At 44.5% G+C, this 23,121-nt stretch overlaps 2 protein-coding genes across 7 annotated transcripts in view; both read left to right on the top strand.

The window, feature by feature from the left end:
* The first annotated feature begins 1,958 nt into the window (after positions 1-1,958).
* On the top strand, positions 1,959-11,677 carry LOC122560000 (acyl-coenzyme A diphosphatase NUDT19-like). Of its 2 annotated transcripts, XM_043710145.2 has the most exons (3): positions 2,041-2,096; positions 4,359-4,438; positions 6,231-11,677. In XM_043710145.2, exon 3 carries the CDS (start codon positions 6,236-6,238, stop codon positions 7,421-7,423), a length of 1,188 nt encoding a protein of 395 aa, XP_043566080.2. In that variant the 5' UTR covers positions 2,041-2,096; positions 4,359-4,438; positions 6,231-6,235; the 3' UTR covers positions 7,424-11,677. The 2 variants fall into 2 exon arrangements, with proteins under 2 accessions (XP_043566079.2, XP_043566080.2); XM_043710144.2 differs by lacking the exon at positions 4,359-4,438 and having other exon boundaries at positions 1,959-2,096.
* The window catches only part of cstf1 (cleavage stimulation factor, 3' pre-RNA, subunit 1), a 46,571-nt gene continuing 25,414 nt past the window's right edge, over positions 1,965-23,121 (top strand). The window contains exons 1-2 of one of the 5 annotated variants that reach the window (XM_087994983.1): positions 1,968-2,096; positions 4,359-4,438. The gene's annotated coding sequence lies outside the window, so the exon portion shown is untranslated. Of the gene's footprint in view, positions 2,097-4,358; positions 4,439-16,329; positions 16,470-23,121 lie in introns of those variants that run through there. The other 4 variants (XM_043710139.2, XM_043710138.2, XM_087994982.1 and 1 more) reach the window with 4 other exon arrangements.

Raw genomic sequence — 23,121 nt, 5'->3', positions numbered from 1 at the left:
GCCACAGCCTATGGTGGATCTGTCCTATCAGTGCGTGTTTGGGACATTGTCATGAGCATGGTAATGTCAGGCTGTTGCTTGAGTATTTTGTGTTCATCCTTTACTTTGTGGGACTGCTTCAGCCCTACAACCTCTCCCCTATCCTTCTGATTCCAGTGATTTGAGTTGGCTCTTCAATTAATGCTGTGCCTTCAGCTGCTTACCTTCCGCTCTTCCAGCTTCCTCTCCTTTGAGTCCCCCCTTGAACCCAACCTTTTGGGAATCAGCTATTAGTCACCCTTCCTTTTCCCAGATTTTGTCAAGGTACCTGGATATTATAATGTCAAAAAACATTTTGGAATTTCTAAAGATTGTAAATTGTTATTGCTTGCATGGAACTTCACAGAGACAAAATGGAAAGTGAAACAGGGAGAATCCCAATTTCATATGTACATTTAAGGCAACCAATGGTAAATTTAATTCTATTATTATAAAAATGGTCCTGTTGCAATGCCAGCTGCAACTCTTTCTGTTCTCACTGTATGGTCATCCTGACCCATAGATGGAGTAATGTTTGGTAGTATGTAACATACCAGCTCAGAGATAGGCTATTTTTATTTTTATTTATTCATTTGTGGGATGTGGGCATTACCGACTGGCCAATGTTTATTTCCCGTCCCTAGTTGCACTTGAGAAGGTAGTGGTGTGCTGCCTTCTTCAACCACTGCAATCCACTCAGTGTGTGTGTTAGGGAGGGAATTCCAGGATTTTGATCCTGCGACAATGAAGGAATGGCAATATATTTCCAAGTCAGAATGGTGAATGGCTTAGGAGAACTTGAAGGTAGTGATGTTCTCATGTATCCATTGCCTCTCTCCTTCCAGATGGAAGTGGTCGTGGGTTACAAAGGTGCTGTCTGAGGATTTTCGGTGAATTTCTGTAGTGCGTCTTGTAGATCATACACATTGCTATTACTTGAGGTCAGTATTGGAGAAAGTGGATGTAGTGCCAATCAAGTGGACTGCTTTTTGCTGGATAGTGTGCACCTATCCAGGCAAATGGGGAGCATTCCATCACATTCCTGACCTGTGACTTGTAGATGATGGACATGCTTTGGGAATCAGGAGGTGACTTACTCACTGTAGTATTCCTAGCCTCTGACCTGCTCTTGTAGCCAATTTATTTATGTGACGAGTCCAGTTGAGTTTCTGGTCAATGGCAACCCCCAGGATATTAATAGTGGGGGATTCAGCACTGAATGTGAAGGGCAGTGGTTAGATTCTCTTCTTGGTATGGTCAGAGCTTGGCATTTTTGTGGCACAAATGTTACTTGCCACTTGTCAGCCCAAGCTGGGATATTGTCCAGATCTTGTTTCATTTGAACATGGACTATTCAGTATCTGAGAAGTCATGAATGGTTGCTGAACGTTGTGCAATCGTTGGCGAACTTCCCCACTTAAAACCTTATAATAGAGGGAATGTCATAGATGAAGCAGCTGAAGATGTCTTGGTCATGGCCACTATCCTGAGGAACTCCTGCAGAAATGAACTGGAGCTGACATGATGACCTCCAACGACCACAACAACCTCTTCCTATGTGCCAACTATGACTCCAATCAGTAGAGAGTTTGCCCCCTGTTACGCATTGATTCCAGTTTTGCCAGGGCTCCTTGATGCCACATTTTGTTGAATGCAGCGTTGGTGTCAAGAGTTGTTATTCTCACTTTCACACCAGGGCTGCATATTCTTTATATCCATATATATTCTTTGTATTCAACTCCCTAACCCAAATTCCTGAGTTGTGAAGAAGAGTCAAAATCTTAACTCTGCATTTTCTCCACTGAGTTTTCCCAGCAGCTACTGATTCACAATTTTTGTTGCACTGTCATGTCCTTTCTGTGCACATGACTGGGAAATGCAGACTTTAAACACGCAGACGTGGCGTGCCTGGGACCGTGCGCAGGCGCACTCGGTGAGCTCCGCTTCTAAGTGTTCAAGTTCGGACATGGAGTTGTGTTTGTGCTAATGTTCCGGACTGTACACAGCTGCTAAAGACACGCTGTCAATTTTTGACAGCTTCGGAAACTTAACGACACTGTGATCTGGAACAAACCTCGGTAAGAAAACCCTGTCATACAGTAACGGACTCGGAGTTAGAATCAGTACCTACACTTCAGCCGGGAGGTATTGCCCAACATTATACAACAGGGAAGGGTGGGCACTCTAGGGTAAAACCCTGAAACTGCCGCCCGATTCAGGGGAAAGGAAAGGCCCAGGTGCATTTCAGCTGTATCCAGGCTGGAGGAATGTGAACCTCAACTGGCCTGCCACTGCACATGGGGAAGTGGTGGTAAGAGGCTGGGCAGTCACAGTGTTTGGGGGGGCATTGAGGAGGGAAACAGGAATTTGGGGCAGAAGGAATGGGATTTTGAGGACAAAAAGCCTGATTTTAGTTATGGGTTCAGGGGTTGAAATGGCTTGAGTGGGTTGGTTGCAGGAGTTTGAGGCAGTGGATAGAGGAGTGGTGGCTTGGGGTTTGAGTTAGAGAATTGAGGTAGGGTTTGTGGGAGCAGAGAGGTGGATTGGATTGAGGAAGAGTGTTTTCACTGAGTGAGAGAGGTATTTGAGATGAATCGTTTGATGAAACTCAAGGCCTGTCCAGCAGCCCAGAGGAACTATTCTTGTGATTTGCAAAGAAAAAAGATTTTTCAAATATTATGTATTTAGCTGGGCCTTGACTGGCCTGTAACTCAATTCTTGATAACTTTGTGACAGGTAAACCAGTGGTTCTTCTTTCCTCAGGTTTCCACGTATCTAATCTAATCTAATACTGTAATTAAGTTGCAACAACATGAAGTGAGAAAGACTGAGATATAGCAGGACATTCTTGGAATTAAAGAGGATGATTTACAATCTTCATATAACATACCACAACACGGTACAGGCCCTTCAGCTGTTGATGTTGTGCTGACCTTTTATCCTCCTCTAAGATCAAACTAACCAACATACCCTTCATTACGCTATCTTCCATATGCCTTTACAAGAGTTGCTTAAATGTCCCAATGTATCTGACTCTACTACCACCACTGGCAGTGCATTCCACGCACCCACCACTCTCTGTGTCAAGAACCTACCTCTGACATCTCCCCTAAACCTTCCTCCAATCACCTTAAAATTATACCCTCTCGTTATAGCCATTTCCACGCTGGGAAAAAAGTCTCTGGCTATCCACTCTATCTATGCTTCTCATCATCATGTACACCTCTATCAAGTCACCTCATCCTTCTTCGCTTCAATGAGAAAAGCCCTAGTTCCTTCAACCTTGCTTCATAAGACATGCCCTCCAGTCCAGGCAGCATCTTGGTAAATCTCGTCTGCACTCTCTCTAAGGCTTCCACATTCCTTCCTATAATGAGGCAACCAGAACTTAACACAATATTCCAAGTGTAATCTAACCAGGGCTGTACAGAGCTGCAGCATAACCTTGTGGCTCTTAAACTCAATCCTCCCCTGCTAATGAAAGCCAATACACCATATGCCTTCTTAACAACCCTATCAACTTGGGTGGCAACTTTAAGGGATCTATGGACATGGACCCAAGGTTCCTCTTTTGCTCCGCACTGCCAAGAATCCTGCCTTTACCCCTATATTCTGCATTCAAATTCAACCTTCCAAAATAAATCACTTCACTCTTTTCCAGGTTGAACTCCATCTTCCGCTTATCAGCCCTGCTGTGCATCCTGTCAATGTCCCGTTGCAACCTACAACAGATTTCCACACTATCCACCACTCCACCAACCTTGGTGTCATCAGCAAACTTACTAATCCAATCTTCTGCTTCCTCATTGCAAGTCATTTATAAAAAACACAAAGAGCCAAGGTCCCAGAACTGATCCCTGGGGAACAGCACTGGTCACCAAATACTATGGGCCAACAATTATGTATCCAGACAGCCAGATTTCCCTGTATCCCATTCCTCCTCACTTTTTGAATGAGCCTCTAGGGGGAACCTTATCAAGCGCCTTGTTAAAATCCATGAATATCACATCCACTGCTCTACCGTCATTAATGTGTTTTGTCACATCCTCAAAGAATTTAGTAAGGTTTGTGAGGCATGACCTTCCACTCTCAAAGCCATGCTGATTTTCTAATCAAGCTGTGGTTTTCCAAATAATCATAAATTCTGTCTGTCAAAGTTCTCTCCATAAGTTTTCCCACCACAGACATAAGACTGATTGATTGGTCTGTAGTTATCAGGATTATCCCAACTCCATTTCTTGAACAAGGGACTAACATTTGCTGCCCTCCAATCATCTGGCAGTACTCCAGTGGATATTGAAGATGCAAAGATGGAACAATTTTTTTCTCTCATCCTGTAGGAACCTTCTGGCCCAGGGGACTTATCTCTTCTTATGCTTTTCAAAACTTTCAGCACAACGTTCTAGGCACCAACCCAAATGTAAGTTTGCTCACTGAGCTGGAAGTTTCTTTTACAGATGTTTCATCACAATACTGGTTAACATCATCAGAGAGCCTTGGCGAAGCACTGGCGTTAGTGACCCACTTTCTATTTATGTATTTAGGTTTCCTTAGGTTGATGATGTCATTTGCTGTGATGATGTCATTTCTTGTTCTTTTTCTCAGAATGTGGTAAATGGGGTCCAAATTGATATGTTTGTTGATTAGAGTTCAGGTTGGAATGCCATGCTTCTAGGAATTCTCGTGCATGTCTCTGTTTGACGTCCTAGGATAGATGTGTTGGCCCAGTTAAAGTGGTGTCCTTCCTCATCTGTGTGTAAGGATACGAGTGAGAGTGAGTCATGTTTTCTTGTGGCTAGTTTTCTGCCTGTTTGCCCAATGTAGTGTTCGTTACAGTTCTTGCAAGCTATTTTGTAAATGACAATAGTTTTGCTTGTATGAAGTCTTTCCTTAGCTGCTGGTTTAGTGTATTGGTGGATTTGTGGGCTACCATGAGACCAAGAGGTCTGAATAGTCTGGCAGTGATTTCCAAGATGTCTTTGATGTAGGGGAAAGTGGCTAGGGTTTCTGGACATTTTGTCTGCTTTTTTGGGTTTGTTGCTGAGAAGTCAGCAGACTGTGTTCATTGGGTACCCATTCTTTTTGAATATGCTGTACAGGTGATTTTCCTCTGCTGTTTGTAGTTCCTCTACAGTGTGTGGTGGCTCATTGAAATAATAATTTAAGCAGTTTTGTTTGTGGGTGTTGGGATGATTGCTTCTATAGTTCAGTATTTGGTCTGTTTGTATTGTATTCCTGTAGACGCTTCAGCTGTGATACTATCCCTGATTAGCAATGCCACCCCCCACCATTCCTTTTGAAACATCCAACAACCATTCCTGTCCCTGTGATATCCAAGTCTCCATGATGGACACAACATCATAGTACCAAGTACTGATCCATGCTCTAAGTTTGTCACCCTTATTCCTGACCCTTCTTGCGTTAAAATCGATGCACCCTTCAACCCATCTCACTGACTGCACCTTTGCCCTATCAATTGTCTGTCCTTCTTCACAGACTCTCTGTATGCTGTATCTGGCTTCTCACAACCTACTCCATCATCTGATCCGTAGCTCTGGTTCCCAACCCCCTACCAATCTAGTTTAAACCCTCCCAATCAGTTCCAGCAAACCGCCCATCCAGGATATTGGTGCTCCTCCAGTTCAGGTGCAACCTGTCCTTCTTGTACAGGTTCCATCTTCTCTAGAAGGTATCCCAATGATCTACATATCTGAAGCCCTCCCTTCTACACCAGTGCTGTAGTCACGTGTTCATCTGTACTTGCTGTCTGTTTCTAGCATCACTAGCCTGTGGCATTAATAGCAATTTTGAGATTCCTACACTGCTTGTCCTGCCTTCTTGCTTAACTCCCATGTTACACAATGCACTGCCCAATTTGACTGTTCAGGAGTTGAAATCCAGATCTGTGATCAAATTTCCACAAGCACAATTGTTGTGTATTATTTTGATTGAGATTGGCGGATCTTGCAGAGTTGACCAGATTGGATTATGGAGTGTTGTTGGGTGGGGGTTGGGGGCGTGGGGGGCAGTACGTAAGCTTTCTAGTAAATCTGCTGTTTTTGCGAGTTCCTTATGGAAGATTTGAGCCCTCTATGTTAGAAAGTGTTGGGGTTGTTGGTGTGAGCAAGAAGACATTAGGATTGCTGATGAGCTGTAAGAGCTCTACAGTTCCAGCAACAAGTAATAAATTAATAGATTGTACCTTGTTGCAGCAAAGATGAATCGAGACTTAAAGTATTGGAAGGAAGCAGCCACTGTCATCTTGACTTCAGGTGTTCGAAATTGCTTTGTGAATAAAGATCCCACCAGTACACAGACTTGTCAGCCTCCACGTTCAGTGCCAAAACAAAAGAGAAATGCAATTCACTCGTGGTTGGAGAAACCTGTCTTTGATTATGCTGTACTTATGTTACAGCGGAGTGCAAAAAGCAGTTTCTTGCCTCATGCTCAGGTATTTCCTGGAGGTACGGTCAGTCCGTCTGATTTTTCCAGTGAGTGGATTCAGATGTTTCAGCCCTTTTGCAAGCCACCTAACTTTAAACTAGGTATAGTCAGACAAACCTCCAAGAGAGCTCCAATCCTTGCAACGGACAGGAGAAAGCTAGGATCTGAAGTCCCTGGAGAGGTGGCTTTCCGTATTTGTGCTATTAGGGAAACTTTTGAAGAATCAGGGATTCTACTTGTGAAGCCGAATACCCCTGAAACATGTTCAAGCAGCCAAGGAGCCATAAAGCTCACACAGTACGACCAAAAAGAACTTGCAAATTGGAGGCTGCTTGTGCAGAAAAATGCAGCAAATTTTATAAAGCTTTGCAAAGAGCTGGACTGTATACCAAATATTTGGGCATTGAAGGAGTGGAGTAATTGGTTAACTCCTACTTACTTGGAGAGAAAGCGTTTTGATACTGCATTCTTCATCTGTTGTTTGCAAGAAATTCCTTTCACATTGCAAGATGATTATGAAACTGTTTCCTACAACTGGATGTCCCCACCTGATTTTGCTGAAGGCTACATTTCAGAGAAATTCTACATCCCTCCCCCGCAGTGGTATGAACTGAGCAGACTCTGCCAAATACCCCATTTCCAAGATCTGCAGCAGTTTAGCCAGCATCGGGCATTGGAAGGCTGCGAACGATGGCTTCCAATTCGTCTTCTTGCTTCTGATGGCTCTGCGATTTTGTACCCTGGGGATGACCTTTATCCAGAGGATCCTGATTACACAGGAGAAAAGCAGATGAACATCACTTCCTCAAAAACTCTGGAACAATTGAGGTTAGAGGTTACCAAACTAAATCGCGCGGAAGTGAGAGATTTGCATGTTATAATACTGTACGTGAATATTGAGCCCCCGTATAAACATATCAATCCACTAATGGTGAACCCAATACTTTCCAGTTATCTGTAAATTCTTCCAATGAATCAACAAAAATATCTGTCAAAAATGTTCTTAAATGATCAAAGTTTATTTTTGAATGTCTTCAAATAGAACACTGGTAACAATATCAAAACAGAATTAGAACATTACAGCGCAGCACTGACCCTTTGGCCCTTGATGTTGCACCCACCTGTGGAACCAATCTGAAGTCCATCTAACCTATACTATTCTATTCTTGTCCATATGCTTGTCCAATGACCATTTAATTGCCCTTAAAGTTGGTGAGTCTACTTCTATTGGAGGCAGTGCGTTCCATACCCCTACTATTCTGAGTACAGAAACTAGCTCTGACATCTGCCCTATATCTATCGCCCCTCAATTGAAAGCTATATCCTCTTGTGCTAGCCATTGCCATCAGAGGAAAAAGACTCTCACTGTCCAACCTATCTAACCCTCTGATTATCTTATGTCTCAATTAAGTCACCTCTCCACCTTCTCTCTAACAAAAACAGCCTCACGTCCCTCAGTCTTTCCTCGTAAGACCTTCCCTCCATTCCAGGCAACATCCTAGTAAATCTTCTCTGAACCCTTTCCGAAGCTTTCACATCCTTCTTATATTGCAGTGACCAGAACTGTACACAATACTCCAAATGTGGCCGCACCAGAGTTTTGTACAGCTGCAGGATGATCTCATGGTTCCAAATCTCAATCCCTCTACCAATAAAAGCTAATGCACCATATACCTTCTTAACAACCCTATCAACCTGGGTGGCAACTTTTAAGGATCTGTGTACTTGGACACAGAGATCTCTCTGCTCATCTACACTACCAAGAATCTTACCATTAGCCCAGTAATCTGTATTCCTGTTACTCCTTCCAAAGTGAATCACCTCACATTATTCTGCATTAAACTCCATTTGCCACCTTTAAGCCCAGCTCTGAAGCTTATCTATGTCTCTTTGTAATCGATAACATCCTTCATTACTATCCACAACTCTACTGATCTTAGTATCATCTGCAAATTTACTAACCCATCCTTCTAATTCCTCATCCAGGTCATTTATATAAATGACAAACAACAGTGGCCCCCAAAACAGATCCTTGCGGTACCCTACTAGTAACTGAACTCCAGGATGAATATTTCCCATCAACCATCACCCTCTCTTTTCTGATCCAAACCATTAAATCACCCTCAATCCCATGCCTCTGTATTTTGTGCAATAGCCTACAGTGGGGGAACCTTATCAAATGCCTTACTAAAATCCATATACACCACATAAGCCCACTTTTCCCTCATGCACATTTGGTCACCTTCTCAAAGAATTCAGTAAAGGTTGTGAGGCATGACCTACCCTTCACAAAACCATTTTGGCTATCCCTAATCAACTTATTCATCTCTTGTAACCCTTTCCAACACTTTACCCACAACCGAAGTAAGGCTTCCAGGTCTATACTTTCCAGGGTTGTCTCTACTCCCCCTCTTGAACTAGGGGACAACATTTGCTATCCTCCTGTCTTCTGGCACTATTCCTGTAGACAATGATGACATAAAGGTCAAAGCCAAAGGCTCGCAATGTCATCCCTGGCTTCCCAGTGAATCCTAGGATAAATCCCATCCGGACCAGGGGATTTATCTACTTTTCAGAATTGCTAACAAATCCTCCTTATGCACCTCAATCCCATCTATTCTAGTAGCTATATCAAAGTATTCTCCTCAACCACACTGTCTTTTTCTAGTGTGAATACTGAAGAAAGGTATTCATTTAGTGCCAACCATAACTCCCCTGACTCCATGCACAACTTCTCACCACTATGCTTGATTGGCCCTAAGCTTACTCTAGTCATTTTTTTATTCCTGATATAGCTACAGAAAGCCTTAGGGTTTTCCTTGATCCTATCCGCCAATGACTTCTCATGCCCCCACCTGGCTCCTCTTAGCTCTCTCTAGGTCCTTCCTGGCTAATTTGAAACTCTGAAGTGCCCTAACTGATCCATCACATCTCATCCTAATATAAACCACCACCTTCCTCTTCATTAGTAAACCACGGCTCCCATGCTCGACAACTTCATTCCTACCTGACCGGTACATACTTGTCAATGACCCGCAGTAGCTGGTCCTTGAATAAGCTCCACATTTCAATTATCCCCATCCCCTGAAGTTTCCTTCCCCATCCTATGCATCCTAAATCTTGCCTAATTGCAACATAATTGCCTTTCGTCCAGCTATAACACTTGCCCTGTGGTATATACCTATCCCTTTCCATCTAACCAAATTGTGGTCACTATCACCAAAGTGCTCAGCTATCTCCCAAATCTAATACCTGGCCAGGTTCATTACCTAGTACCAAATCTAATGTGGCCTCGCCCCTTGTTGGCCTGTCGACATACTGTGTCAGGAAACCCTCCTGCACACATTGGACAAAAACTGACCCATCTAAAGTACTTGAACTACAGTATTCCAGTCAATATTGGGAAAGTTGAAGGCCCCCATAACAACTACCCTGTCACTCTTGCCTCTAATGAGGATCATCTTTGCTATCCTATCCTCTACATCTCTGGAACTATTTGGAGACCTATAGAAAACTCCCAACAAGGTAACTTCTCTCCTGTTTCTAACCTCAGCCCATACTACCTCCAGTAGATGAGTCCTCAAATGTCCTTTCTGCAACTGTAATACTGTCCTTGACTAACAATGCCATACCTCTTTTACCATTTTCTCTGTTCTTACTGAAACATCTAAATCCTGGAAGCTGCAATAACCATTCCTGTTCCTACTCTACCCATGTCTCTGAAATGGCTGCAACATCAAAATCCCAGGTACCAACCCATTCTGCAAGTTCATCCACCTTATTCCATATGCTCCTGACGTTGAAGTAGACACACCTCAAACCAACTTCTTGCCTGCCAATGCCTTCTTGTGATCTTGAAGTATTAGTTCTGACTTCATTACTCTCATCCTCCCGTATACTCGAACTACAATTTCGGTTCCCACCCCCCTGCTGAATTAGTTTAAACCCACCCAAAGAGCATTAGCAAATTTCCCCTCCAGGCAAATTTCACCTCTGGTTCAGGTGAAGACCATCCTGTTTGTAGAAGTCCCACCTCCCCCAAAAAGAGCCCCAATTATCTAGAAATCCGAAATCCTCCCTCCCTGCACCATTCCTGTAGACACGTGTTCAACTCCTCCCTCTCCCTATTCCTCCAATTAGGGTTTTTGTCATGTGTACTCATGTATGTGTACTCAAAGATACCTCGATACGAAATAGAAAAATAAAGCAAAAGTACCATAAATTAGCAACTATTAATCATTGAAAATGATTGGAAGAGACAGATGGCATTTTAGGAAAAGATTAAGATATAAGTGGCACAGTGTTTGGGTGGAGAAAGTTAGTCTTGAACAAGATCCCAGTGGAGACTAACATGACATACCTGACTCCTAATAGTTGTAATTGTGCCTAACTGGTTAATGTTAATTGTACCTATTGCTATCACACAATAAATGACAGCTTACTTCAGACAAGTATTTCTTATTGCTAAGACTCAACATAGGTCTATCCTCTACCATTGATAAATAGACTAGCTCTTCAGCTCCACACTCCTGATCTAAGGGTACACCATGCAGGGAGGGGCAGACAAGTGACAGGGCCTTCTCGTTGGTCTGCTCCTAGGCCTGGTCAAGGTGGCCTTTAACAGGCCCAAACAGCAATTTGTGGAGAGGCTTATTGTTTCCTAACTGTCTGCGCCTCTTTCACAGTTATATCTGTGCTTGTGCTTTCCTAGAGAGGGAGCATGTAATGCTCACCAGTATGATAGACGCCTGTAGACTGTGGGCATCACAAGGATTAGGGTGGGGGAGCTTTATGTTCTGTTTAAATGAGTAGAGGGAGCTTTACTGTACATCTAATCCCATATTGCACCTATCCTTGGAGTGTTGGATGGGGACAGCGTGGAAGGAGCTTTACTTGCACTTTAAATAAGTAGAGGGAGTTTTGTTTTCAGTTTAAGAGTATCTATCTAACCTCATGCTGTACTTGATCTGGAATGTTTGACAGGTACAGTGTAGAAACAGCTTTATTTTCAGAGTAAAAAATAAAATTGTACAGGTCTCTATGATCGGTGAAATCCACTGAGGATGAGGTGCATCATCACATTTTGAAAATTATGTTTTAACTTAGTTTTAAGTTTTTGTTGGCTTTTTGATTTTTCTTGTTATAATGATCCATCAGAGGATGTCTAAACCATATTGTTTATTTATTAAAAGAATAAAAAAGAAAATTGATGGCGGCCAGAACCACAACCACAAATTGTCAATTAAACAGTCACCTCCCATACTATTACTTCTGGTGTCACACGATCTCCTACGATTTCTCATCTACATATTAACCTCTACGACATAATCTGAAGGCACAACATTACTTTTTATTAAAGTTAGTTCTGCTTCACTATCCACCTCTCTCAACTTCTCCATTGTTGCTAAATTATTCAGCTTCTTATCTGGCTGCATGAGCAGAAACTTCCCTTATGGTCACTGACCCATATTGAGTTCAGCTCTCCTCCCCCAACACACATCTCAGTAATCAGCTTGAGGTCCATAACCATCTAAGATATCTGTGCTCCTTTAATTCTGGCCTCCTATGACCCCATTACAGCATTCACTGCAGGTTAGCAGAAATATGAAAGGGCAAGACATATATATGAGCTCCTACAGCACAAATCTCTCCATTGCAAATTGTCTGCCTCCTCATGTAAAAACTGGGTCCACCTTTGACTAAAGCTTCAGACGATCTTGGAGGAGCTCCAGCCCCCATGAGGTATGTAATATGCAGAACACTAGCCCATCAATCACACTGACTCTCATGAACCAAACTCGCAGATACAATCTTGGAAGAGACCAAGGCTAAATGAATAAAATCTGAAATGGACCTCAAAGACAAACTGATGTCGATATGTGTAATGTTTTTCACAATTCCTCAACCACATTGGTATCTAAAGTTTAAAGAAATGCAAACCATAACTGGAAATGTTTATATGGGGTGGGGCTAGGGTTGTGATCACAGGCACAGACTACCAGCTCGTGAGCGGAACGTCTGACAGCCAAAACATATCACTTTCTTCTCTTTAGGCTCATGTGAAGTGTTTTGGAACATTTCATTGTTAAAGACACCAGACAACTATAAGTTAGGAGCAAATCAGTGCAGTTGCTGGAATCTGTACTGAAAACAACAAACGCTGGAGATCATTGCGGGTCAGGCAGCATCCATGGGGAGACAGCAAGCTAATATTGAGTCTAGATGACTTTTCATCAGAGCTGACGTGAAGTGTGGAGGGAGGCAAAAACTGTGGATGCTGGAATCCAAAGTAGACAGGCAGGAGGCTTGAAGAACACAGCAAGCCAGGCAGCATTTGGTGGTGTAGAAGTCGACGTTTCGGGTGTAAGGGTAGCATTTATGCTATAGATGGTCGTGCAGTGTAGGAGTGTATAGAGTGCTGGGTGAGAAAAGGTATTGATAGTTCAGATTAAGTGGTCTGGGAGGTCTGTGAAGAGAAATCAAAGTTAACGTTTCGGATCCGATAACCCTTCCTCAGAACTGATGGTAGCTAGGAAAATGTCTGTTTATATGCAGAAGGTAGGGTGGGGGAGGGACTAGGGAGTAAATGATAAGTATGGATAGAGTCGGAAAATGGCACTGGAAAAGCACAGCAGGTCAGGCAGCATCCAAGGAGCAGGAGAATCAATGTTTCAGGCATAAGCCATACAGCTCAGAGACAGAAGGACAGACAAAGGAGTAGTTAATGATCTGGCTGAGAGGGTGAATAGCTGTTCATGGAGACTGTTAGTTATTCTAACAATAGGTAGAATGTAACGGTAGACTTTGTGATATCAAGGTCTGATATATGGTAGGGGGCTAGGACAGGGAGAGTTCCGGCCCTAAAATTGTTGACCTCTTATTTTGAATCCGGAGGGCTGCAGGGTCCCCACGCGGAAAATGAGCTGTTGTTCTTCCAGCTTGCCCTGAGCTTTGCAGGAGCACTGCAACAACCCAGGGAACAGGGCGGTGTGTTAAAGTGACAGGCAACTGGAATCTGTCTTTTTTGCAGGCAGAACGTAGATGTTCTGCAAAGCGATAACCCAGTCGACACTTCGTTCCCCAATGTTGAGGAGACCACATTTTGAGCAGTGAATGCAGTGGATTAGTTTGTGAGAAGTGCAGGTAAAGTGCTGCTTCACCTGGAAGGTATGTTTGAGCTGTTGGATATTAAGGAGGAGAGAGGTTAATGGGCAGATGTTACACCTTCAGCAGTTGCAGGAGAAGGTGCTGTGGGGTAGAGGGATGTGTTGAGAGTGAAAGAAGAGTGGATCAGGGTGTTCCAGAGGGAACAGTCCTTACGGAAGATTCCAGTGAGGCTCTACGCCTGTTTTGGAATTTTCAGTTTTCAGACTCCGGCCGTCCCCTCTTTACCATGGAAGTGATAGGATGCTCCTTGTCCTTATCTATCGTCCCACCAGTGTCCACATCCAGACGATCATCAGCCGCCATTTCCAGTGAGATGCCACCACCAGACACACATTCATCTCCCTTGACCATCTTCCACAGAGACTGTTCCCTCTGGGACACCCTGGTCCACTCCTACACTCCCAACACAATCCCCTCCACGGTCTGCCCCCAATAGCACCTTCCCCTGCAACCATCTAAGGTGTAACACCTGCCCATTTACCTACTCCCTCAACATCCATGGCCCTAAACATACCTTCCAGGTGAAGTAGCACTTTACCTACACTTTTCATAATCTAGTCTACTGCATTCGCTGCTCACAGCGTGGTCTCCTTTACATTGGGGAAATGAAGCGTAGACTGAGTGACTGCTTCGCAGAACATCTACATTCTGTCTGCAAAAATGTTCTGAGCTTCCAGTTTCCTGCCACTTCAACACACCACCCTGTTCCCTGGCCAACATCTATCTCAGGTTTGCTGCAGTGCTCCAGCAAAGCTCATCACAAGCTGGCAGAACAACAACTCCTTTTCCACTTGCCGACTCCGGAGTTAATATTGAGTTTTACAATTTTGGGGCCTGATTCCCCCATGTCCTAGTCCCCCTACCCCACACACCAGGCCTTACAGTCATAGAGATGTACAGCAACGAAAACAGATTGTTTGGTCCAACTAGTCCATGCATTGGCTCCTCCAGTCCTCACCTTCCACCCCACCAACCTCCATATACATCGCATCATCCTCTACCATTTCTGCCACCTACAAACGGAAAACCACTTGGTTGATGATGCCCTTCAGTGCATTTCTCGCACCTCTGCTCTGTAACCCCACCCCTCCAACTGCAACAAGGACAGAAACCCTCCTGGTCCTCACCTTCCACCCTACCAACCTCTGTATACATCGCATCATTTCCATCACATACAAATGGACCCCACCACCAGAGATATATTTCTATCCCCACCCTTACCCGCTTTCCATAAAGACCGTTCCCTCCACGACTGCCTTGTCAGGTCTATGTCACGCCGCACCCCCCCCCCCCCCCCCCGAACAACCCACTCTCTCCTCCTGGCACCTTCCCCTGCCAACTTGGGATTGCAAAACTTGCACCCACACCTCCCCCCCCCCCTCCATCCAAGGTCCTAAAGGAGCATTATCCATCCATCAAAGTTTCATCCGGCACTTCCACATGTGTCATTTATTGTATCTGTTGCTCCAAATGCAGTCCCCTCTACACTAGGGAGACAGGATGTCTACTCGCAGAGCACTTCAGAGAACATCTCCAGGATACCCGCACCAGCCAACCCCACTGCCCTGTGGCCATCCACCAACTCCCCCTCCACTCCACCAAGGACATGTAGGTCCTGGGCCTCCTTCATCGTCACTCCCTATCTACTTGACACCTGGAGGAAGAACGCCTCATCTTCCACCTCTGGACCCTCCAACCCAAAGGCATCAACGTGGATTTTACCAGTTTCCTCATTTTCCCTCCCCATCTTATCCTAGATCCAACCTTCCAGCTCAGCACCCTCCTCATAACCTGTCCATCTTTCTTCCCATCTATGTGCTACACCCTCCTCTCCAACATAACACCTTTACCCTCACCTCCATCTACCTATCCCACTCTCAGCTACCTTCACCCCACCATCCAATTTATGTCCCCACCGCCGAGGATCCTGGCTTCATTCCTGATGAAGGGCTTTTGCCCGACATCGATTCTCCTGCTCCTCAGATGCTGCTTTTCCACATTCTCGAGTCTGATCTCCAACACCTGCAGTCCTCACTTTCGTCCCATTGTTATCACATAGTCTTGCCATTACACGCTACCCAGTGTTAGCCACTAACAGTCTCCATTAACCCTCTTAACTGGATCGTTATGGAGTCCTTTGTCTATACAACGGTTCTTCTCTCTCTTTGGGCTTTGTCCCCACCTACCGTTTACTCTTTACCCCTTCTATCTTCTGCATACAAACCGACATTTTCCAAGGTACCATCAGTTCTGAGGAAGGGTCACTGGAACCGAAACGATAATTCTGATTTCACGGATGCTGAGCTTTTCCAGCAATTTCTGTTTTTGTTTCTCATTTACAGCAGCCGCAGTTATTTTGTTTATTTTTAAATATAAGTTGTAGTTGAGCGAGGCCCAGTTACCAGGCAACTGGGAGCAGCTCACTGGTGACGCGGGTGCGAGCACCGCCATGACTGAGTGACCACCGCGGGGGCGAGCACCGCCATTACCGAGAGCCCGTCGCGGGAGCGAGCACCGCCATGACTGAGTGACCGCCGCGGGGGCGAGCATCACCATGACCGAGAGCCCGTCGCGGATGCGAGCACCGCCATTACTGAGAGTCTGTCGCGGGAGCGAGCACCGCCATTGCTGAATCCGTCGCGGGAGTGAGCACCGCCATGACTGAGTGACCGCCGCGGGGGCGAGCACCGCCATAACCGAGATCGCGTCGCGGGGGCGAGCACCACCATTACCGAGAGCCCGTCGCGGGTGCGTGCACCGCCATTACTGAGAGCCTGTTCCGTGAGGTCGAGTCGCGGTTACCCGGACCTGGTCTCCAGGCCAAGCCGTCCGATCAGTGAGTTAGTGAGGGTCTGTGTTTTGGGGCTGGGGTGGTGACCGGTCACTCGGGGGAAGGCATGGCCCTTTTACAGGCCCTGTGAGGTAAAGGTGAACCGACAAGGTGGTATCCCAGACCTTAGGGTGCTCAGGCTGGGGTCTGTTGGAAAACCACAGGCCTTTGATTGTCTAGATTCAGGGAATTGGTCCCGGTGCTGAGAAAGAAAATCCCCCTTATGTGGGTGGGTCAGGGTTTTACCCCCAATTCTACCCTGGGATTGTCTGTAATATGGAGTGTGATCAGCTCAGCAACAAAACAAAATCACACTTTGCAGCAGCTGGGAGAAAGCCACTCTGTATTAAGCTGAGGCCTTTTTAAAATTGTAAATCACATGTTATCACTTCTTCCGATTGCCATTGGTTCTCTCCAGTCTTGCCTTGTGTTGTTGCTGGCACAACGAAATACAATAAATTTTCTTCTCCCTCTCTGAAGGCTAATGTAATATAGACCAAGCAGACCCTGGGCCACTGTCCCATTGGAGAGAGATGACTGATGGTGGTTTAACTTAAAGGCCACCTGCTATGCCGCGGCTGAGGGAAGAGGTTGAGAAGGAGAGTCTTTCATAGTAACTTTAGTTAAAAATCACACAACACCAGGTTATAGTCCAACAGGTTTAATTGGAAGCAACGCTCCGAAAGATAGTGTGCTTCCAATTAAACCTGTTGGGCTATAACCTGGTGTTGTGTGATTTGTAACTTTGTACACCCCAGTCCAACACCGGCATCTCCAAATCATAGTAACTTTAGTCAGTGTGGGGATTGAACCCATATTGTTGGCATCACAATGCATGCAACTTCTCATCCTGTGCCACATGGTGCAGCAGTTGCTGTACAAAAGTTGTGAATGGTCAACTAAATCTACACTAGGCAGTAACAATGTGACCACCACCTCCAAAGGTGGAATGTGAAGGGTGACCATGATGCCCAGATTGTAGACCATTTCATATCTGTCTGCCAGCTAACATCTCATTTATCTGTTCAGCATCTCTAAAGACTGTTGAATGAATAGCAAAACTAGAAATCCCATTATGTTTTTCTCATCGTAAGGAAACAGCAGTGATGTACTATAATTGCAGCAACAACTGGGAAAGCAAATTGTAAGCTGGCCTTTATGCAAGAGGATTTGAGTACAGAGGGATTGAAACTGTTGCTGCAATTATATAGAATTTGATGGGATCACATCTGGAGTATTGCACGGATTTGACCTGTATCTATGGAAGGGTATACTTGCATAGTTTGATAAGATCCTAGATTAAAGGATCGTCCTTTGAGGAGACTAGGCTTACATTCTCAAGAGATTAGAAGAATAAGAGGTGATCCATTTAAAGCATACATGTTCCTACAGGACTTGGCAGGATAAATGTAGGAGGGATATTTCTCCTGGCTGGGGTTTCTAGAACCAGGGGACTCAATCTCAGAATAAGAGGGAGGCCATATGGTATTGAAATGAGGATGGTGAATGTTTCGAACTCTCTGCTGCAGGAGGGTAGAGGCTCATTTATTTTATGTATTTGAGACATAGACTTCTAGATATTTAAGAAGCAAGGGATAAGGAGGTAGCATAGGAAAATGGTGTTAACATTTAAAGTAATCCAAAACAACTACACTGCTGATGAGCTGAGCTTTTTCATGAGTAGCTGAACCAAGTAGTTTAGATTAGATTAGATTAGATTACATACAGTGTGGAAACAGGCCCTTCGGCCCAACAAGTCCACACCGCCCCGCCGAAGCGCAACCCACCCATACCCCTACATTTACCCCTTACCTAACACTACGGGCAATTTAGCATGGCCAATTCACCTGACCTGCACATCTTTGGACTGTGGGAGGAAACCGGAGCACCCGGAGGAAACCCACGCAGACACGGGGATAACGTGCAAACTCCACACAGTCAGTCGCCTGAGGCGGGAATTGAACCCGGGTCTCTGGCGCTGTGAGGCAGCAGTGCTAACCACTGTGCCACCGTGCCGCCCACAAAGGGATTGTCAAAAAGATCTGATTCTACATTAGTTACCATCCAGTGACATCCTAAAGCAAATGCATATTTGTGCGGGCTGAATTTAAAATAAAACAAGGAATTTGAGTACACTAACTCCGGCTGATGAACAGCCTGCACATACTCCCCTCTTTGATCACAGATGGGTGATGGTATTTTGAGATACACATTTGATGCAGCTATCTAATTTGAAAGTTCTCTCTGTGGCTTTACCTGATATGGGGTTGATTAACATTCAATACTAAGGCTAATATGTCACACCTAGCAAACAACAGTCCTGTCACCCATTTTTCAAGTAATGATCTCACTACCTAGTACAAGGACAATGATTAAGGATATTGAAGGCCACTCATCTCAGTGCCAGAACGTCACTAACAAGTTCCTCAGTAGGGTCCTAGATGCAACCATCTTGCTTAATCAGTGACTTTTCCTCCATCATAAGGTCAGAAGTGAGGCTGTTTGCTGATGACTTCAGTGTTAAGCACTTTTAGCTAAAATATGTTAGGACTCATTTTAAGTAAGTTAAAAATGAAAGTGGGAAAAATTCTGAAGAATGGTACAAACTATGCAAGTAAGTTAGTTCACTGAGCTTGAAGGTTTGTTTTCAGACATTTCGTCCCCATACTAGGGAACATCATCAGTGAGAGTCTCCAGTGAAGCGCTGGTGGTATGTCCTGACTCTCTCTTTATAGGTCTTGGTTTCTTAAAGTGGGTGATGTCATTTCTAGTACTTTTTTCAAGGGAAGGTGGATAGGATCTAAATTAATGTGTTTATTGGTGGAGTTCTGGTTAGAATGCCATGCCTCTAAAAATTCTCGTGCGTGTTTTTGTTTCACCTGTCCTAGGATGGTGCAAAGTACTCAAATATAACAGGTGCTCATAAAGTATTTGGCACTGGCTTAAATCAAAATGTCACAAATTATGAATTTTTTGTATTTTAGAAAGGGAAGTATAAATATTTTTGCAATGTACTGTTCTTCTCAAATTCCATAAAAGGAATGTAATGTTTCTGGCTGTCTTGAACACACACACACAAGTAAATACTGGATTAATAACATAGTGAAACAATAATGACAAAGTGCTAGAGATCTTTGATTCTTTTGGAATGGAAGACACTAGAATATAGAACCACTACAGTGTGGAACAGGCTCTTTGGCCCAACAAGTCCACACTAACCTTCTGAAGAGTAACCCACCCAGACCCATTCCCCTACCTTTTTTACTCTACATTTACCCCTGACTAATGCAACTAACCTACACAGCCCTGAACACTATGGGCAATTTAGCATGGTCAATCCACCCAACCTGCACACTTTTGGACTGTGGGAGGAAACCCATGTAGACAAGGGGAGAATGTGCAAACTCCACACAAGGAAAATGATGGGTTTTATGCTGTTGCAAAGAAGGGCAGGATGAGCAAATGAAACAGATGGTGAAGGTGCTCCGCAACAAGTGGCAAGGGGAGTGCTAATCAAAGTGGAGGACAGAGTTCATGCTCTGAAATTGTTGAGCTCAATGTTGAGTCATAGAATCCCTACAGTGTGGAAGTAGGCCATTCAGCCCATCAAGTCTACACTTACCATCTGAAGAGCATCCCACCCAGACACACCCTCACCCCTGTCCCCATAATCTACCTCACCTGCACATCTTTGGACTATGGGAGGAAGTTGGAGCACCTGGAAGAAACCCATGCAGACAGTGGGAAAATGTACATACTCTACGCAGACAGTGTCCAAAGAGTAGAATTGAATCCAGGTCCCTGGTGCCATGAGGTCAAGGTGCTAACCACTGAACCCCTGTGTTGCCTGTATGCATAGAATCATATAGCATGGAAACAGACCCTTCGGTCCAACTCGCCCACGTTGACCAGACATCCCAAACTGACCTAGTCTCATTTGCCAGCATTTGGCCCATATCCTTCTAAGCCCTTCCAATTTGCTGGTAGTATATTGCATAAACTTGAGATTGTGCAGATTGTTTACAAACTAAAAATTTCAGGCAACAGCTGCTGCTCATGAAAGCACACCTCAAACCATGATATCCAAAGTTATCGCTGATTCCCTGATAATAGGAATGCAGTTCATTGCCAATATTGGGTATTCTGCTTCAGCTTATGCACATTTTTGTTAAAGTATTGAAGTGGCTAGCACAACTGGTCAGAGATCAAAGGATTTTAAAACAAAATTCCACTCCGAATTTTTGTTCTATAAGATTGGTGGAAATGCTTATACGTGTGTTGATTGCATTGGATGATGATACCATGGTCATATTCATTGTTTGGGTTTGTATATCAACTGCCACAAGCAAGCGTTTGTCATGAAGGCTGCAATGTGCCTAAGTAGAAACTGAGGTGCTATTCCTCCAACTTGTATTGGGCTTAGCTGAAGCACTGCAGCAGGCCTGACAGAAATGTTAGCATGAGGGCAAGATGGTGTATTGAAATGGCAAGTTCCTAGAAGGAGAGTTATTGATTGAGTGGAAGTGTTTTGAAAGTGGTCACCTAGATTACATTTGGTCTTGCTAGTGTTGAGGAGTCTGCACTGTGACCAATAAGTATAGTGAGCATGTTTGAAAGAAGTACAAGTAAAGTGTTGTTTTGCCTGGAAGCTATGCTTGGGTCTTTGGACAATGAGGAGAAAGGAGGATATTGAAAGCAAAATTGATGAGGGTTTCTAATTGCAATTTGAGAGCAGGAAACAGCACTGATACATTCATCAATGTTTTAGAGAAGGAGATGTGGGACGACACCCAACTAGGACTGAAACAAGGAATGTTTGATGTACCCCACAAAGAACAGGCATTCCCACAGCTTCCGATAGTCACACTTTTTATTGGAGCGAGTGAGATGTGTTGAAGAAGAAATTGTTCAAAAAGAGAACAAGCTCAGCCAGGCCGAAGAGGCTGATGTAGATTGCTCAGGGGAATATTCAGGCCTCCTATCAAGAAAGAAGTGGAGACTCCTTAGACCATCCTGATGAAGAATGGAGATGGAGAGAGATACAGGTTCGTGGAGAAAAGGAGTTGTCAGGATCCAGGAAACTGGAAATTGTGGCAAGTGTCAGAAGAGCCACAAATGGAGGAGAGGAGAGACGTTGAATCAAGTTAAGAAGATGGCAGCAGTCTGAACAATCTGCTGTGTTAGGCTCCCTTGGGTCCAGCAGCATCTACTCACGGAGTTTACAAAACTCTGTGAAAAGATTGAGGGAGTGCTGGAACCAATCACTGCCATGTTGGCAAAGCAAGAGCAGGAGATCCGGACCTTGGATCAATACATTGGAGCAGTGGAACAGAGGACCGCCATGGAGGCCACGACAGAGAGTCACAGAGTCTTGGAGGTGTACAGCATGGAAACACAGCTGAGAGCTCAGACGGGCAGGTCTGAACCCTGGAAGGCCAGGTTCGGGCCATGCAGGAACAGGTAGATGACCTCAAAAATCGAGGTCGGAGAAAAAACATTTATGAAATTTGGGCTTACTTGAGCAGGAGGAAGGAGGAAATCTCGCCGAATTACTCGAGGGTTGGCTTCTAGAGCTGCTGGGCCTGGAGATTGAGTCAGGCCGCAAAGGTTTGGAGTGGGCTTACCAGGTCCAGGCCAGCTCAACACCCCCACCCCCGCCCGGTCCTAGTGCAACTCCAGTGGTACAAGGAAAAGCATACAATAATTGAAACAGCCAGAAAACTCGGAAAAGATCCACAGGCTTTGGCTTTTAATGGCTTGAAAATAATGTTTTTTCATGACTTCTCTAGGGCTGTAATTGAGAAAAGGAAGGCCTTCGATGAGGTAAAGAAAAAACTAAGAGATTTAAATATTCAGTACTCCCTGAGGTATCCGGCAGTGCTACGATTCAACTATGGGGGAACCGTCTACAGTTGTGACTAGGTGGAAAAAGTAAAAGAATTTTTGGATTGGCGAAATAATACACTGGCAGAGGAGGACAGAAGGGAAGGGTCGTATGGACGATGGCATCATATGATTTTTTTTGTATCTTCTTTCTCTGTGTTTTTTTCCCTTTTTGGAGTCTCGGGTTTTATAGATTTGATATTGGTGTACAATCCGGTGTGTTTTATTTTGTGTGTTTTATTTTGTGTGTTTGGAGGTTATTAGCGATTCTGTTCTGTTTTGCGGGGTGAGGGCTGGGTACTCCTTGGATGTTAAGATGTGTGGGGCTGAGATGGGGGGGCGTCCATTGTTAACTGGTAAGAGCGTAAATAATGTGTTTGTTTTTCTCCCTTGGGTCTGGGGCACGGCCTTAACTGGAAAGTGCTAGGATGGTTGAGAGGTCGGGAGTGAATGTCCCCTATGGGCAAGGTGGGGATCTCTGGAAACTTGTGTTTTTTTGTGTTCAGCTGTTTAATTTAGCAGTAGAGGTTAGTTTTTTAATCTTAGTGTTTGTAGGAATAGTCGTTAGATTTGATTAAAGTTCTTTTTTTCCCCGCTTGTTGCACATTGATTGGGCTTCTTCCCAGGGTGCTCTGGGCTGTAGTCTGCGGTCATGGCTAACGATCTGTTCAGGTGGTGCACCTGGGATATAAAGGAGAGTCACTTCCCCCATTAAAAGGAAAAAGGTACTCTCAAGTCTCAAGAAGGAAAGGATTGACATTGCAATGTTGTAAGAGACA

The sequence above is a fragment of the Chiloscyllium plagiosum genome, unplaced genomic scaffold (genome assembly GCF_037043375.1).
Source record: "Chiloscyllium plagiosum isolate Xiang-an unplaced genomic scaffold, Cpla_swu_hap1 HiC_scaffold_15, whole genome shotgun sequence".
NCBI classification, from domain to species: Eukaryota; Metazoa; Chordata; class Chondrichthyes; order Orectolobiformes; family Hemiscylliidae; genus Chiloscyllium; species Chiloscyllium plagiosum.
Note: the sequence above shows the minus strand (reverse complement) of the source record. Positions and strands in the feature narration are given on the sequence as shown.